Here is a 14,532-nt window from a genome sequence, read left to right as displayed (position 1 = left end):
TGTAACGGAGTCAGGTTTGTAGGCGTCCTTGCTCGCACACACCTTTTCAGTTCTGCCCACAAATTTTCTATAGGATTGAGGTCAGGGCTTTGTGATGGCCACTTCAATACCTTGACTTTGTTGTTCTTAAGCCATTTTGCCACAACTTTGGAAGTATGCTTGGGGTCATTGTCCATTTGGAAGACCCATTTGCGACCAAGCTTTAACTTCCTGACTGATGTCTTGAGATGTTGCTTCAATATATCCAGATCATTTTCCATACTCATGCCATCTATTTTGTGAAGCACACCAGTCCCTCCTGCAGCAAAGCACCCCCACAACATGATGTTGGGATGGTGTTCTTAAGGCTTGCAAGCCTCCGCCTTTTTTCTCCAAACAAAACAACTGTCATTATGGCCAAACAGTTCTATTTTTGTTTCATCAGACCAGAGGACATTTCTCCAAAAAATACAATCTTTGTTCCCATGTGCAGTTGCAAACCGTAGGCTGGCTTTTTTTAATGGCGGTTTTGGAGCAGTGGCTTCTTCCTTGCTGAGCAGCCTTTCAGGTTATGTCGATATAGGACTCTTTTTACTGTGGATATAGATAATTTTGTATCTGTTTCCTCCAGCATCTTCACAAGGTCCTTTGCTGTTGTTCTAGGATTGATTTACACTTTTCGCACCAAAGTACGTTCATCTCTAGGAGACAGAACGCATCTCCGTCCTGAGAGGTATGACGGCTGCATGGTCCCATGGTGTTTATACTTGCGTACTATTGTTTGTACAGATGAACGTGGTACCCTCAGGCGATTGGAAATTGCTCCCAAGGATGAACCAGACTTGTGGAGGTCTACAATTTTTTTTCCTGAGGTCTTGGCTGATTTCTTTAGATTTTCCCATGATGTCAAGCAAAGAGGCACAGAGTTGGCATTGAAGGCATTGAAATACACCCACAGGTACACCTCCAATTGACTCAAATGATGTCAATTAGCCTATCAGAAGCTTCAAAAGCCATGACATCATTTTCTGGAATTTTCCAAGCTGTTTAAAGGCACAGTCAACTTAGTGTATGTAAACTTCTGACACACTGGAATTGTGATACAGTGAATTATAAGCGAAATAATCTGTCTGTAAACAATTGTTGGAAAAATTACTTGTGTCATGCACAAAGTAGATGTCCTAACTGACTTGCCAAAACTATAGTTTAACAAGAAATTTATGGAGTGGTTGAAAAACTAGTTTAATTGACTCTAACCTAAGTGTATGTAATCTTCCGACTTCAACTGTAGCTCCGAACAATGCAGTAAAACAAGTACGCAATCAACGAGCTATGTTGCGAATACAGTATTTAAATTCACACACAAAACTCCACAGCAAAATGGATAGAATGGCAGGAAATAGGTCCAGACCGGAGTCTGGAATATAAATATATATGTGAATGGGGTGTATAGACAGTATGGACAGTATATGAATAGAAAAGGTGTGTACAGCAGTAGATATATAGGATGATCCATGACTACAATACAGTATATACATATGAAGTGGGTAAATCAGTATGTAAACATTATGTACATAGGGCCGCAGTCTCTAAGATGCAGGGTAGAGTACTGGCTGTTAGCTGACTAGTGACAGTGTCTAAGGTTCAGGCCAGGGTACTGGACGGAGGCCGGCTAGTGATGACTATTTAATAGTCTGATGGCCGTGATATAGAAGTTGTTTATCAGTCTCTCGGTCCCAGCGTTGATGCACCTGCACGGTCTCAGTCTTCTAGATGGTAGCGGGAGGAATGATGATCTTCTTGGCCTATGAAATACCGGGTTCTGTAGATGCCCCCGATGATGCGTTGGGCTGACCGCACCACCCTCTGGAGGTTGCGAGCGATGCAATTGCCGTACCATGAGGTAATACAGCCCTTACAGGACGCTCTCGATGGTGCATCAGTAGAAGTTGGTGAGGGTCTTACATGCCAAACTTGCTCATCGTCTGTGTGCGCGTGTTGATTTTGTCCATCTCCACCAGACGCGTTCAAGACACACAGGTTAAAATACCAAAACCTACTGTGAACCAACTATATTCATTTGGGGAGAGGTCCAAACGTAAATTAATCATTCATGGACATTTAGCTAGCTTGCTGTTGCTAGTTAATTTGTTCTTGGAGATAAACTTTGGCTTGTTATTTTACCTGAAATGCATATGGTCCTTTTTTTGAGCTGGATCTTTGTAGAATTTTGACTCATACAAAATCGTGTGTTCTCTACTCCGACAATGAATCCACAGATAACTAACTAGGTTTCCCCTTTTTCTCTTTGATTAGTCTCTCCTTGTTCATCTTTCTTCTGTGGATTTTATATTGCGGTTGGCAACCATCCTTAAGGTGCATTAGCGCCACCAACTGGCCTAGAGTGTGGACCTCAGTTCATCTCTCAATCACCCACGTCGGTATATGCTCCTAAAAACCATTGAGTAGATAAGAGAGGCTGGACTTGCAATGAGTCAAGCTTCTAAAATAGAGCCAAGTTATATTACAGTGCCTGGTACGCAGACGCCCGTTGACGCGCGCGAGCAGTGGATGAAATGATTGAACATGTATATGAACATTTATTTTGCAACGCGGCTGGTTTGGTCAGCATATTAGGGGCCAAGGTTAATTTATTCAGCATCCTGAGGTTGAAGAGGCTTTGTTGCGCCTTCTTCACCACACTGTCGGTGTGAAGGAACCATTTCACATTCTCAGTGAGGAACTAGAAGCTTTTGATCCACTGCGGCCCCGTCGATGTGGAAGGGGGCGTTCTCTCGCTGCGGCCTCCTGAAGTCCACGATCAGCTCCTTCGTTCTGTTGAGGTTATTTTCCTGGCACCACTCCACCAGGGCTCACACCTCCTCCTTGTAGGCTGTCTCATTGTTGTTAGTAAATCAGGCCTACCACTGTTGTGTCATCAGCAAACCTGATGAATGAGTTGTAGACGCGCATGACCACGCAGTCATGGGTGAACAGGAGGCGGCTGAGCACGCACCAGAGGGGCCCCCGTGTTGAGGGTCAGAGTGGTGGAGGGGATGTTGCTTTCCTTCACCACCTGGGGTCAGCCCGTCAGGAAGTCTAGGACCCAGGGCCCTGTGTGTGTGTGTGTGTGGTTCCTACCCCTCTCCAGCAGGCTGTATGTGTCTGTGTCTCCGTCCTCCATCAGGTAGCTGTCTATGGAGAGGTTGTCCAAGGACTGCAGAGACGGAGTCTTCTTCATGTTCTTATAGGACACTGTGAAACTGGACTGGGAACGCTCCCTCATCAGACGCCCACTGGAACACACACACAAACAAACAAGAGTGAGTGTGAGTGGGGGGGAAGGGTGAGGGGAAAGAAAAACAGGAGTACCGTGGACCTCGAGGCTTGGATTTGAATAGCCCTGCGCCCGGTTTCCCAAAAGCATTAAGGCTGAGTTCATCATCAGAACCATTGAGCTGGTTCTAACAATGAACTTAGCCTTAAGATGCTTTTGGGAAACCGGGCTCAGGTCTAGACTGTTGACCTAGCCAAGGCTATATGCTACTAGTCACCAGATAAAGGCTACACACACTATTCACCGGGTACACACACACACCAACTTGCAGCGTGTAAATGTATACAGACCCACAGATATACACCCAACCACAGACAATTCTACATGCACACGTACAGATACAACACACAACGTGTAACAGATATTTAAAGGAATGCGGACACACACAGACAGACCCATAGCGTGTCTTACATGTTGGAAATAGAATATAGGGAGGTGGACCGGGTGTTTGAGGAGCTGAGCCGGTCAGAAACCACTGACAGACTGCCTTTCCTTTATAGAGAGAGAACACACACACACCTTGCATGGGTCAGAGTAGAGGACACACTGAGCTACAGAATAGCAGAGTGAGAAAAACACACACACACACACTAAGACAGACGCACACCTTGTATGGGAGCACATTGGACAAGGCAGAAACACACACAAATGAACAAACACCTCTTATGGGTGACAACATTGATATTGTGATGTATAGGGCAGGTACAGTGCTGTCACTGTAGTTACACAGGCATGATGTAGAACCACCTACTGATGTGATGGGACTGACCAAGTAACAGTAAAGTAACATTAAATGGTGGTTTACTAAGCTGGGCATGAATAAGTGAGTAACTGTAATGACATCTGCAAGAAGTATTGTTGTGACTGAGTATTGCAGTAATGGGAGTGACTTAATGTAAAGCTTGTCATAAGTCCTCTGAATGAGTGTCACGGTCTGCCTGCCGATTGGCCTGCATTTCCCACTCCTTATCTGCCGACCGGGACATGCACTAAGTTACAGTAAAGATGTTCTTATTGTTTGCTTTGATTTGGAGTGAATCGTCACAGTGAATGTTTTACAGAACTGACCGTCTGAATAGCTGAACAATATGTCATGGAAGTAATGGAATCAGTGTTCCTCTGGAGAAATGTGTCGCAGTAGAGGGGAATGGTCTGGGTGTTTCCCTCCCCCACTGTTTTGGGGGTCCTCCCCAGATACTTTTTATGCAGAAGGACTGAGAAGCTCACTTCTGGTGATTTTTTAAAAGGACATTCTATCAAAAATTATGTTGCCCCAACCAAAATATAATTTCTACCTCCAGAAATGAGACAAATAACATATTGGTAAAATTATTTGTTTAAATTGTAACATAGTGGACCATGCTTATAGCCTATGCACGGTTCATATGATCAGGTATGCTATTAGCAATAAGCATTATCACCTGTATCCCAACTGATGCAGCATAGTGGCTATAAATAAATAGGCTGAAGCATGGGGTAGACTATATGCATTTACCCTATTGGGCTAATCATTAGTAGAGTCCTGCATTGGGTCAGATACGCATGGGTGAAATAAAAAAAACTTTTCAAACCGTGGGTCTGCTCGTGGTTCAGAACAATTACATTGCGGGTCGGGAAACATTTTAAAATCAAGTTAATACACTTTCAAAACCCAGGCGCTTGTTGTGTTGTGAATTCCATTCTGTGAGCGGCGAGGCAGACATAAGTCTACCAGCTAAGCACGAATTGAGAGTGTGTGGAGCCAGGAACTGTCCCTTATTCGTGAGTTGCTAAACTGTTCTAATTTGTCCACGTGCAGCGCTTATGTTCCCTCTCCCCACCAGATATGTTTTATTTATTTAACTAGGCAAGTCAGTTAAGAACAAATTCTTATTTACAATGACGGCCTACTCCGGACGACGCTGGGCCAATTGTGCGCTGCCCTATGGGACTCCCAATCAAGGCCGGTTGTGATACAACACATGAAAGTGTATTTTTCCTGGGTAGCCTAGGTTACGTGAAAATGGCTAACATAGGCCTAACCGGAGAAATAAAAAGGTTATGATAAAGGAATAGGCTACATCCCCGTGGAAACGTGCTGCGAGAGAGAAATCTCCAGTTTGGAAGGACAACATGGTAGATGAATACACAGCTTGCACATTGTGCAAACAGGTAGGCCCATTTTCGACCATTCAGTTAATTCTAAGTTATTAATTACATTCATTCAGCGTTCCTTCATTAGACCATACGCAGGTCATATAAAGAGTAAACCGGTGCGGCTGGTAAAAGTGTGAGCAGCCTATAAATGCAGCCGATTTTAGATTCTGGGAATTCCCTCCCTATGACACTCGTAACTTGAACGCGCCTCGAGAGGAATATTTTTCTTGCATAGAACACACAACAAGCCGATTATGTAAATAGATAAACTATTCTACTGTGTTTTCAGATTTTGTCTGCAGAGGAAACGTAATTGTGGACTGTTCCAGCATCTTCAAAGTGTACCTCAGTATACATTTTTTTTTATGTCTCATTTTTTTGCCGTGGAGGCTATTATTTTGCCGTGACGCCACAGCTAAATGACTGCAGTGGAAACACTGAACTGAATACCTGGTCATTGACAGTGGCTACAGGTCTAAATAGCCGGAAAAGGACTGTTACGGTAATGACAGTCTAAATAACCAGACTGTATTCTGATAATGACGGAAGGGAATTACCTGGACATAGACTCAGGCAATCTGGCCTCAGGATTCTTCTCGTTCCAGTCTTTGGTGGAGAGGGGGTCTGAGAGAGTGGGGTCTGCCCCGGAGGACTCACCCTGCTGGGCTTTACAATCAACTCCGGTCCCCAGCTCCTCTCCCTCAGTCCGGGCCTCCAGGGAAGCCTCTCCCAACTCCTCTGAACTCGATCTCCCTGTCCTCTCGTCAAGAGACACCTTTAGGTTGAGGGCGGAGGCGGGGATGAGAGGGGCAGGGCCTTGCGTTATCCCACCCTCTACCCCTCCCCCACACATAAGCTGGTCCACTGTACAGCTTCCCTTTGTCCCAGCCCCCTCCACGTGGGTTCCTCTACCCCCCCCCTCCCCTCCGTCACTCCCAGTCTCCAAAGTGCATCTACTCTCCGAAGGGGACAACTCCGACCCTAGGGGGGAACCAGGACCCTCGGGCTGGGGGACCGGCTTCAAGAAGAGAGCTACCTCTGCACTTTTGAGCAGGATCCCCACACAGGCACTGAAGGGCTGGTGGTCTGGAGAGGGGTCCGATGTGGTCTTTGCCTTGTCTCGTTTGGAGCCCATCCCCTCCAGGTCCTGTTGCAGGGTGTGCTGCAAGGCTTTGATGCTGCGCTGCAGCCGCATCAGGAACATGTACTGCCTGTGGCTCACCTGGACACACACATTATGCTCATAACTACACACACTTCAGTATTCTCAAATAAACACAGTGTAACATGTTGGTTCACATTATACGCACACGTCATACATTAATACAAAGTGGACAAAACATTAGGAACACTTCCCTAATATTGAGTTGCACCACCACCCTTTAGCCCTCAGAAAAGCCTCAATTCATCGAGGCATGGACTCTACAGGGTGTGGAAAGTGTTCCACAGGGATGCTGGCCCATGTTGACTCCAATGCTTCCTGCAGTTGTGTCAAGTTGCCTGGATGTCATTTGGATGGTGGACCATTCTTGATACACACGGGAAACTGTTGAGTGTGAAAAACCCAGCAGCGTTGCAGTTCTTGACACAAACCAGTGCACCTGGCACCTACTGCCATAACCCGCTCAAAAGCACTTAAATATGTTGTCTTGCTCATTCACCCTCTGAATGGCACACACACAAGTGGCATCAATAAGGGATCATAGACTGACCAAGTGAAAGCTATGTCATGAAAAGAAAATGTTCCTAATGTTGTGTACACACACACAGACACAGTACAGTGTACAGACACACACACCAGAATATATGAATCACTCACCTGAGCGCTCAAATGCTTTTGTACGTGCACTAACATGTGCATGTCTGCCTCCTTACTGGAAGAGGAAGACGAGGAAGGTGGGGGAATGTTGTCCAGGGACAGTGGCTTGTGAAGCCCGTTGCTAGGCGGCAGCGAGGCCTCTGTTGCCGTGACGTCCGTAACAGTACTATAGTACTCCTTCAAAAGCCTCTTCCTCTGCAGACGTCCCACAGTATCCACAGGCTCGCTCCTGGCCAGGCCTGCAGCTGCAGAAAGGGGCGTTCTCTGCCCTCTCGAAGCCCCGCCCATTAGCCACTCCTGGTGCTGGGCGTGTCTGACCGGCTGGCACGCCCACAGAGTGAGGGGGAAGGCGTCAACGAAGGGCTGGGGCCGCCCCTTCCCGCCGCGCATCCCCTCGTAGTCCACCCAGAACTGGACAAAATGAACCGCCCACAAGTCTGTGGCAGCTGGCATTTTGAGGGCATCCACGCCCAACGAGGGCGACACCAACCCTTTATACACATTGTGCAACATAGTGTCCTGCTCATGCGCGTGGCGCTGGAAAATGGGGTGGATCACCGGGAAGGAGGTGGAGGAGTGAGGGAAGGAGGAAAAGGAGGTGGAGAAGAACTGTTGTTCTTGGAAGGAGAGAAGGAGGGCTTCCAGGTGGGAGCGGGAGCAGTTGGGCGGGTGGCGGGTGTTGGTGGCCACCATCTCCGAGCATTGGACAGAGACGGAGCGGGGGAGGTCCTGGGGATAGGAGGGGTCCCTGTCCGTGGGCACTAACAACTGTGGTGGGGGAGAGAGGAAGAGAAACACATTATTAGAAAATATACATACAGAGGTCATCAATGTGTACAAGATGACTAATGAGCATAATTTCCAATCTGTTGAAATGTAAAGACTATGCGCTTACAGAAATGGAATGTGTTGACCTTTTCATGGCCTTTTTTCACAGCTATTGTAGAGTTTGCATTTCTCAAATGACTGAATCAAAGTGTCCAAGTACTGAATATGAGTGTGTGTGATTTGAACAGCGACATAACATCAAGACAGAGTGTGTGGGTGTGTGTCCTTTCTGCCCTCTACCTTGAGCATTAGTCCGTCCACCCTGATGTCGATGTGCTCTTCAGGCTTCTGTTCCTCGTCATTGAGCTTGTAGAGCTCCATGAACTGTTCCAGGCTCTGCCTCAGGTCCAGCGCAAACAGGTTGCACCACACCAGGCTCCTGGGGTCCAGCACCAGCTGCAGCGCATTCAGCTGCACAAACAGGTTGGGGCAAGGGACTGCAGGAGGTGGGGAAGAGAAGATTATATAATAATCAATGCAAGGGACTGCAGGAGAGCGGGGAAGAGAATAGAAGTTGGAAACTAGAAAGGGTGGAGGGGGAAGAGAAGAGAGGTGACGCACTAATGCATTCACCTTTCCCTCAGCACAAACACACCCGATTCACAAAAATCAAGTCAAGACTTCAAACAGTTCAATCAGGTGAGTTAGCGCTAGGCTGGAATAAAAACCTGTACACCCTGTAGGATGAGGGTCTAGGAACCAAAAACTAGGAACTGAATGAGAGTAGGAACCAATCTTACTGGGGTAGTCCTTTCCGTCAGGGAAGTAGTATTCGGTGAACTCGACGTGGATGGCAGGCATCTCAGGAGGGAGGTACAGGGACTTCTTATTACAGGAGATCATGGCCTTAGGGCTGGAGCGACGCTGGTCTGCTGTGGACACCTGATACACACACACGGGATGAGCTCAGTACGCAAAGTGGGTGGATCAGATGGGCACGTCAACTGTATGCGTGTGCTGACCTGGTAGATGCTGAAGTCAGCTATCCTGAGGACAATGGAGCTGGACAGGAGCTGCGTCTTGGGGGTCTGGGGAGAACTGAGGATACTGGTAGAACTAGTACTGATCTTACCTAGAAAGGAGAGATGAAGAGAGGGGGGAGGGAGAGAAAGGATGGTAGGGAGAATAAGGAGATAGAGGGGGGAGAGAGAAAAAGAGAGCCAATCAGACCACCTGCCACACTCTGACGTCATCTCAAAAGGTGTGTATCACCGCACACCGTGTGCGCACACCATCGGTTAGGGGGGTACCTGGCTCTAGGCATGAGAAGCAGCACTGTGCCCGCCCCCGTGCCCTCACCCTCTCTCGCACCATGGCTCGTGCCCGCACCCACCCCGGGGGTAGGTCGTCTGGCCCCCTAACCACCACTATTCTTCCTCTTCCTGTCTCGTCCTGCCCTACAGGACCATACACACTGTCCCTAACACTGGAGACACTGGAGGGATACCTGGACACTGGAGAGGGGGGACACAGAACTCAGAGTGACTAGGCAGTGTGATGCTAGGGAAACCAACACTTCACTTCATTCCAACTCTAGGGGCTCTTCTAAAAATTACCCACTTAATGACATCAAGTGTATTCTAGTTCAGTTGAATGTCAACTGTCTAACCAACATCACTCTTCATGGGCTGCTGGGACAAATTCCTATAGTTGTTGAATAAAAAGTGAATCAGGACAGATGCTCCAACACACACCTTTATTGGATTACTATGTTTCAATCACATTGAGGGAAGGTGTGTGTCTGTGTGCGTGTTTACAGTACTCTGTGTGTGTGTGTGAGACTGTGCTGCTCTTTTGTTTACCGTGCTGTGGTGAGGTGTGACAGTTGGCCAGGCCCTCCCGGTCTCTCTTGGCGGTCTTCAACATGTCCACATTAGACTTGAACTCCTCCAGTAGACTGCTGGCCCAGCCCTCCCTGGCCTTAGTGGCCTCACTATACTGCATCCAGTGGAGACAACTCTCACCTGGAGACAGAGAGATGAAGGGGAGATGACAAAAAGCAAGAGACGAGGGAGAAACCGTTGTCTAAGTACCTACTCGTCACTAATAGAGATGGTATACAGACAGAAAAAAATACATATTTTGTGGTGTTGAGAGAGTAGAAAGATCACTATTACTCCCATCAGCTGGGTGGCAGTTGGAGGGAGGTTGTGTATAGGATGTGGTGGTGTCTACCTGCTCTGTGGGAGGGGTAGTAGTCCAGGGTAATGTGACTGAAGGAGAGCTGCATGGCCCCACCAGTTATCCTCTTATTGATCACTGGAGAGAGGGTTGGGAGGGAAGGAGGGATGCATGGAGGGAGGGAAGGAGGCAGAAGTTAAGGTAACACACAAAGGTCCAATGTGCGTCAGAGCCCAACTTGATGTGTAAGTATCAGACAGTCGGTCAAACATCTGTCTGAAGTTTGTGTGAGGTATGTGTGTGTTTTACATTTGTATGTGTGTACTAGCTGGCGTGTCTATGTGCTCTGTGTGTGTGTGTACACGTGTCATACGTCTGTGTGTGTGTGTACCTCTGTCCTTGGCGTGTATGTCGTCACAGATGTGCAGGTCGAGGTGTGTAATCTGCAGGTGGTGGGAGGTCTCACACACGTCAAAGGCAGCGAACAGATTAGCCATGGTGGCGCTCTGGTCAGCCGCTGTGCCTGACGACGACACCTGCTGGCTACGCATCTGCTGGGCTGAGGGGGGCGCCGACGACTCCTGGATACAGACCAGACCATAAAAACTACAGACACAGATGCAGACACAGATGCAGACACACATGCAGACACACATGCAGACGCACATGCAGACGCACATGCAGACGCACATGCAGACGCACATGCAGACGCACATGCAGACGCACATGCAGACGCACATGCAGACGCACATGCAGACGCACATGCAGACGCACATGCAGACGCACATGCAGACGCACATGCAGACGCACATGCAGACGCACATGCAGACGCACATGCAGACGCAGACGCAGATGCAGACGCAGATGCAGACGCAGATGCAGACGCAGATGCAGACGCAGATGCAGACGCAGATGCAGACGCAGACGCAGACGGAGACGCAGACGGAGACGCAGACGGAGACGCAGACGGAGACGCAGACGGAGACGCAGACGGAGACGCAGACGGAGACGCAGATGGAGATGCAGACAGACCAATGGACAAAGATTTATTTTATTTTATGAGCCCGACACAAAGGATATACTGCTTCTCCAAGACCAGGCCCAAATCCCTGTCATTCGCATGAAGGACAGAAATACAGGGGGAGGAGATCAGGGTGCCTTGTGAGAATTTGTTGGCAAGTGGGTAGCCCACCTCTGCAATCCTTTCTATTGGCCAACGTGCAATCACTGGAAAATAAGATGGATGATCTCCACTCGAGACCATATCCCAACCAGAAGCCACAGATTACAGGCAACATCTGCACCGAGCTAAAGGCTCGAGCTGCCGCTTTCAAGGAGCAGGAAACTAATCCGAACGCTTATAAGAAATCCGACAATGCCCTCAGACGAACCATCAAAAAGGCAAAGCGTCAATACAGGAATAAGATTGAATCCTATTACACCGGCGCTCTGAAGCTTGTCGGATACGGCAGGGCTTGCAAACTATTATAGACTACAAAAGGGAAGCACCACCGAGAGCTGCCCAGTGACGCGAGCCTACCAGACAAGCTAAATACCTTCTATGCTCGCTTTGAAGCGTGCAACACTTAAGCATGCATGAGCGCGCCAGCTATTCCAGACGACTGTGTGATCACAGGTCAACATTCACAAGGCTGCAAGGCCAGACGGATTACCAGGACGTGTACCACGAGCATGCGCTGATCAACTGGCAAGTGTCTTCACTGACATTTTCAACCTCTCCCTGACCGAGTCTGTAATACCTACATGTTTCAAGCATACCACCATAGTCCCTGTGCCCAAGAAAGCGAAGGTAACCTGCCTAAATGACTACCGTAGCACTCACGTCGGTAGCCATGAAGTGCTTTGAAAGGCTGGTCATGGGCTCATAACAACAGCATCCCGGAAACCCTAGACCCACTCCAATTCGCATACCGCCCCAACAGCTACGCAGATGATGCAATCTCAATCGCACTCCACACTGCCCTTTCCCACCTGGACAAAAGGGACACCTGTGAAAATGCTGTTCATTGACTACAGCTCAGCGTTCAACACCAAAGTGCCTACGAAGCTCATCACTAAGCTAAGGACCCTGGGAATAAACACCTCTGGAACCTGGACTTCCTGACGGGCCACCCTCAGGTGTTAAGGGTAAGCAACAACACATCTGCCATGCTGATCCTCAACAGGTTGGCCCCTCAGTGGTGCGTGCTTAGTCCCCTCCTGTACTCCTTGTTCACACACGACTGCGTGGCCAAGCACGACTCCAACACCATCATTAAGTTTGCTGATGACGAGTGGTAGGCCTGATCACCGACAACAATGAGACAACCTATAGGGAGGAGGTCAGAGACCTGGCAGTGTGGTGCTTGACAACAACCTCTCCCTTAATATGAGCAAGACAAAGGAGGTGATTGTAGACTACAGGAAAAGCAGGGCCGAACACGCCCCCATGAACATCGATGGGGCTGTAGTGGAGCGGGTCGAGAGTTTCAAGTTCCTTGGTGTCCGCATCACCAACAAACTACCATGGTCCAAACACACCAAGACAGTCGTAAGAGGGCATGACAACACCTTTCCCCCTCAGGAGACTGAAAAGATTTGGCATGGGTCCCTAGATCCTCTAAAAGTTCTACAGATGCCCGGTTGCATCACCGCCTGGTATGGCAACTGCTTGGCATCCGACAGTAAGGCGCTACAGAGGGTGGTGCGTACGACCCAATACATCACTGGGGCCAAGCTTTCTGCCATCCAATACTTATATTTATTTAATTCATTTTCTATTTTACCTTAATTTAACCAGGTAGGCCAATTGAGAACAAGTTCTCACTTAAAACCGCGACCTGGCCAAGATAAAGCAAAGCAGTTTGACACAAACAGAGCTACACATGGAATAAACAAACAGTCAATAACACAACTGAAATGTCTATATACAGTGTGCGCAAATGAGGTAAGATAAGGGAGGTAAGGCAACAAATAGTCCATAGTGGCAAAATAATTACAATTTAGCAATTAAACACCGGAGTGAAAGATGTGCAGAAGATGAATGTGCAAGTAGATATACTGGGGTGCAAAGGAGCAAAAAAATAACAGTATGGGGATGAGGTAGTTGGATGGGCAATTTACAGATGAGCTACGTACAGGGGCAGTGATCTGTGAGCTGCTCTGACAGCTGGTGCTTAAAGTTAGTGAGGGAGATATGAGTCTCCAGCTTCAGTGATTTTTGAAATTCGTTCCAGTCATTGGCAGCAGAGAACTGGAAGGAAAGGCGGCCAAAGGAGGAATTGGCTTTGGGGGTGACGAGTGAAATATACCTGCTGGAGCGCGTGCTACAAGTGAGTGCTGCTATGGTGACCAGTGAGCTGAGATAAGGCAGTTTGAGTTTGTTGAGTAGAGTGTTAGAGGCTATTTTGTAAATCGCCGAAGTCGAGGATCGGTAGGAGAGTCCGTTTTACGAGGGTATGTTTGGCAGCATGAGTGAAGGATGATTTGTTGCGAAATAGGAAGTAGATTCCAGATTTAATTTTGGATTCCAGATTTAATTCTGTCTAACCAGACACCTAGGTATTTGTAGTTGTCCACATATTCCAAGTCAGAACCGTCCAGAGTAGTGATGCTGGACGGGCGGGCAGCGATCGGTTGAAGAGCATGCATTTTGTTTTACTTGTATTTAAGAGCAGTTGGAGGCCACGGAAGGAGAGTTGTATGGCATTGAAGCTCATCTGGAGGTTAGTTAACACAGTCTCCAACGAAGAGCCAGAAGTATACAGAATGCGTAGAGGTGGATCAGAGAATCACCAGCAGCAAGAGCGACATCATTGATGTATACAGAGAAGAGAGTCAGCCAGAGAATTGAACCCTGCGGTACCCCCATAGACTGCAAGATGTCCAGACAACAGGGCCGCCGATTTGACACACTGAACTCTATCAGAGAAGTAGTTGGTGAACCAGGCGAGGCAGTCATTTGAGAAACCAAGGCTGTTGAGTCTGCCGATAAGAATGTGGTATGTGACAGAGTCGAAAGCCTTGGCCAGGTCGATGAATACAGCTGCACAGTATTTTCTCTTATCGATGGCGGTTATATCGCTTAGGACCTTGAGCGTGGCTGAGGTGCACCCATGACCAGCTCGGAAACCAGATTGCATAGTGGAGAAGGTACGGTGGGATTTGAAATGGTCGGTGATCTGTTTGTTAACTTGGCTTTCGAAGACCTTAGAAAGGCAGGGCAGAATGGATATAGGTCTGTAGCAGTTAGGGTCAAGGGTGCCCCCCCCTTTGAAGAGGGGGATAACCGCGACAGCTTCCCAATCTTTGG

General features: G+C 48.1%; 1 protein-coding gene across 3 annotated transcripts in view; it reads right to left on the bottom strand.

Annotated features, from left to right (window-relative positions):
- The window catches only part of LOC129865136 (bridge-like lipid transfer protein family member 3B), a 51,587-nt gene that overhangs the window by 14,459 nt on the left and 22,596 nt on the right, over positions 1–14,532 (bottom strand). For 2 of the 3 annotated variants that reach the window (XM_055937637.1, XM_055937638.1), the window contains exons 8-17: positions 10,612–10,801; positions 10,275–10,358; positions 9,902–10,063; positions 9,062–9,171; positions 8,840–8,981; positions 8,340–8,536; positions 7,272–8,039; positions 6,010–6,674; positions 3,728–3,808; positions 3,121–3,275 (exon numbers count right to left, since the gene is read on the bottom strand). In XM_055937637.1, the coding sequence (XP_055793612.1) occupies positions 3,121–3,275; positions 3,728–3,808; positions 6,010–6,674; positions 7,272–8,039; positions 8,340–8,536; positions 8,840–8,981; positions 9,062–9,171; positions 9,902–10,063; positions 10,275–10,358; positions 10,612–10,801 (2,554 nt within the window). The remainder of the gene's footprint in view (positions 1–3,120; positions 3,276–3,727; positions 3,809–6,009; positions 6,675–7,271; positions 8,040–8,339; positions 8,537–8,839; positions 8,982–9,061; positions 9,172–9,901; positions 10,064–10,274; positions 10,359–10,611; positions 10,802–14,532) is intronic. The other variant, XM_055937639.1, reaches the window with a different exon arrangement.

This window comes from Salvelinus fontinalis, chromosome 11, assembly GCF_029448725.1.
Source record: "Salvelinus fontinalis isolate EN_2023a chromosome 11, ASM2944872v1, whole genome shotgun sequence".
NCBI lineage: Eukaryota > Metazoa > Chordata > Actinopteri > Salmoniformes > Salmonidae > Salvelinus > Salvelinus fontinalis.
This window is presented reverse-complemented; position numbering and strand designations above follow the sequence as displayed.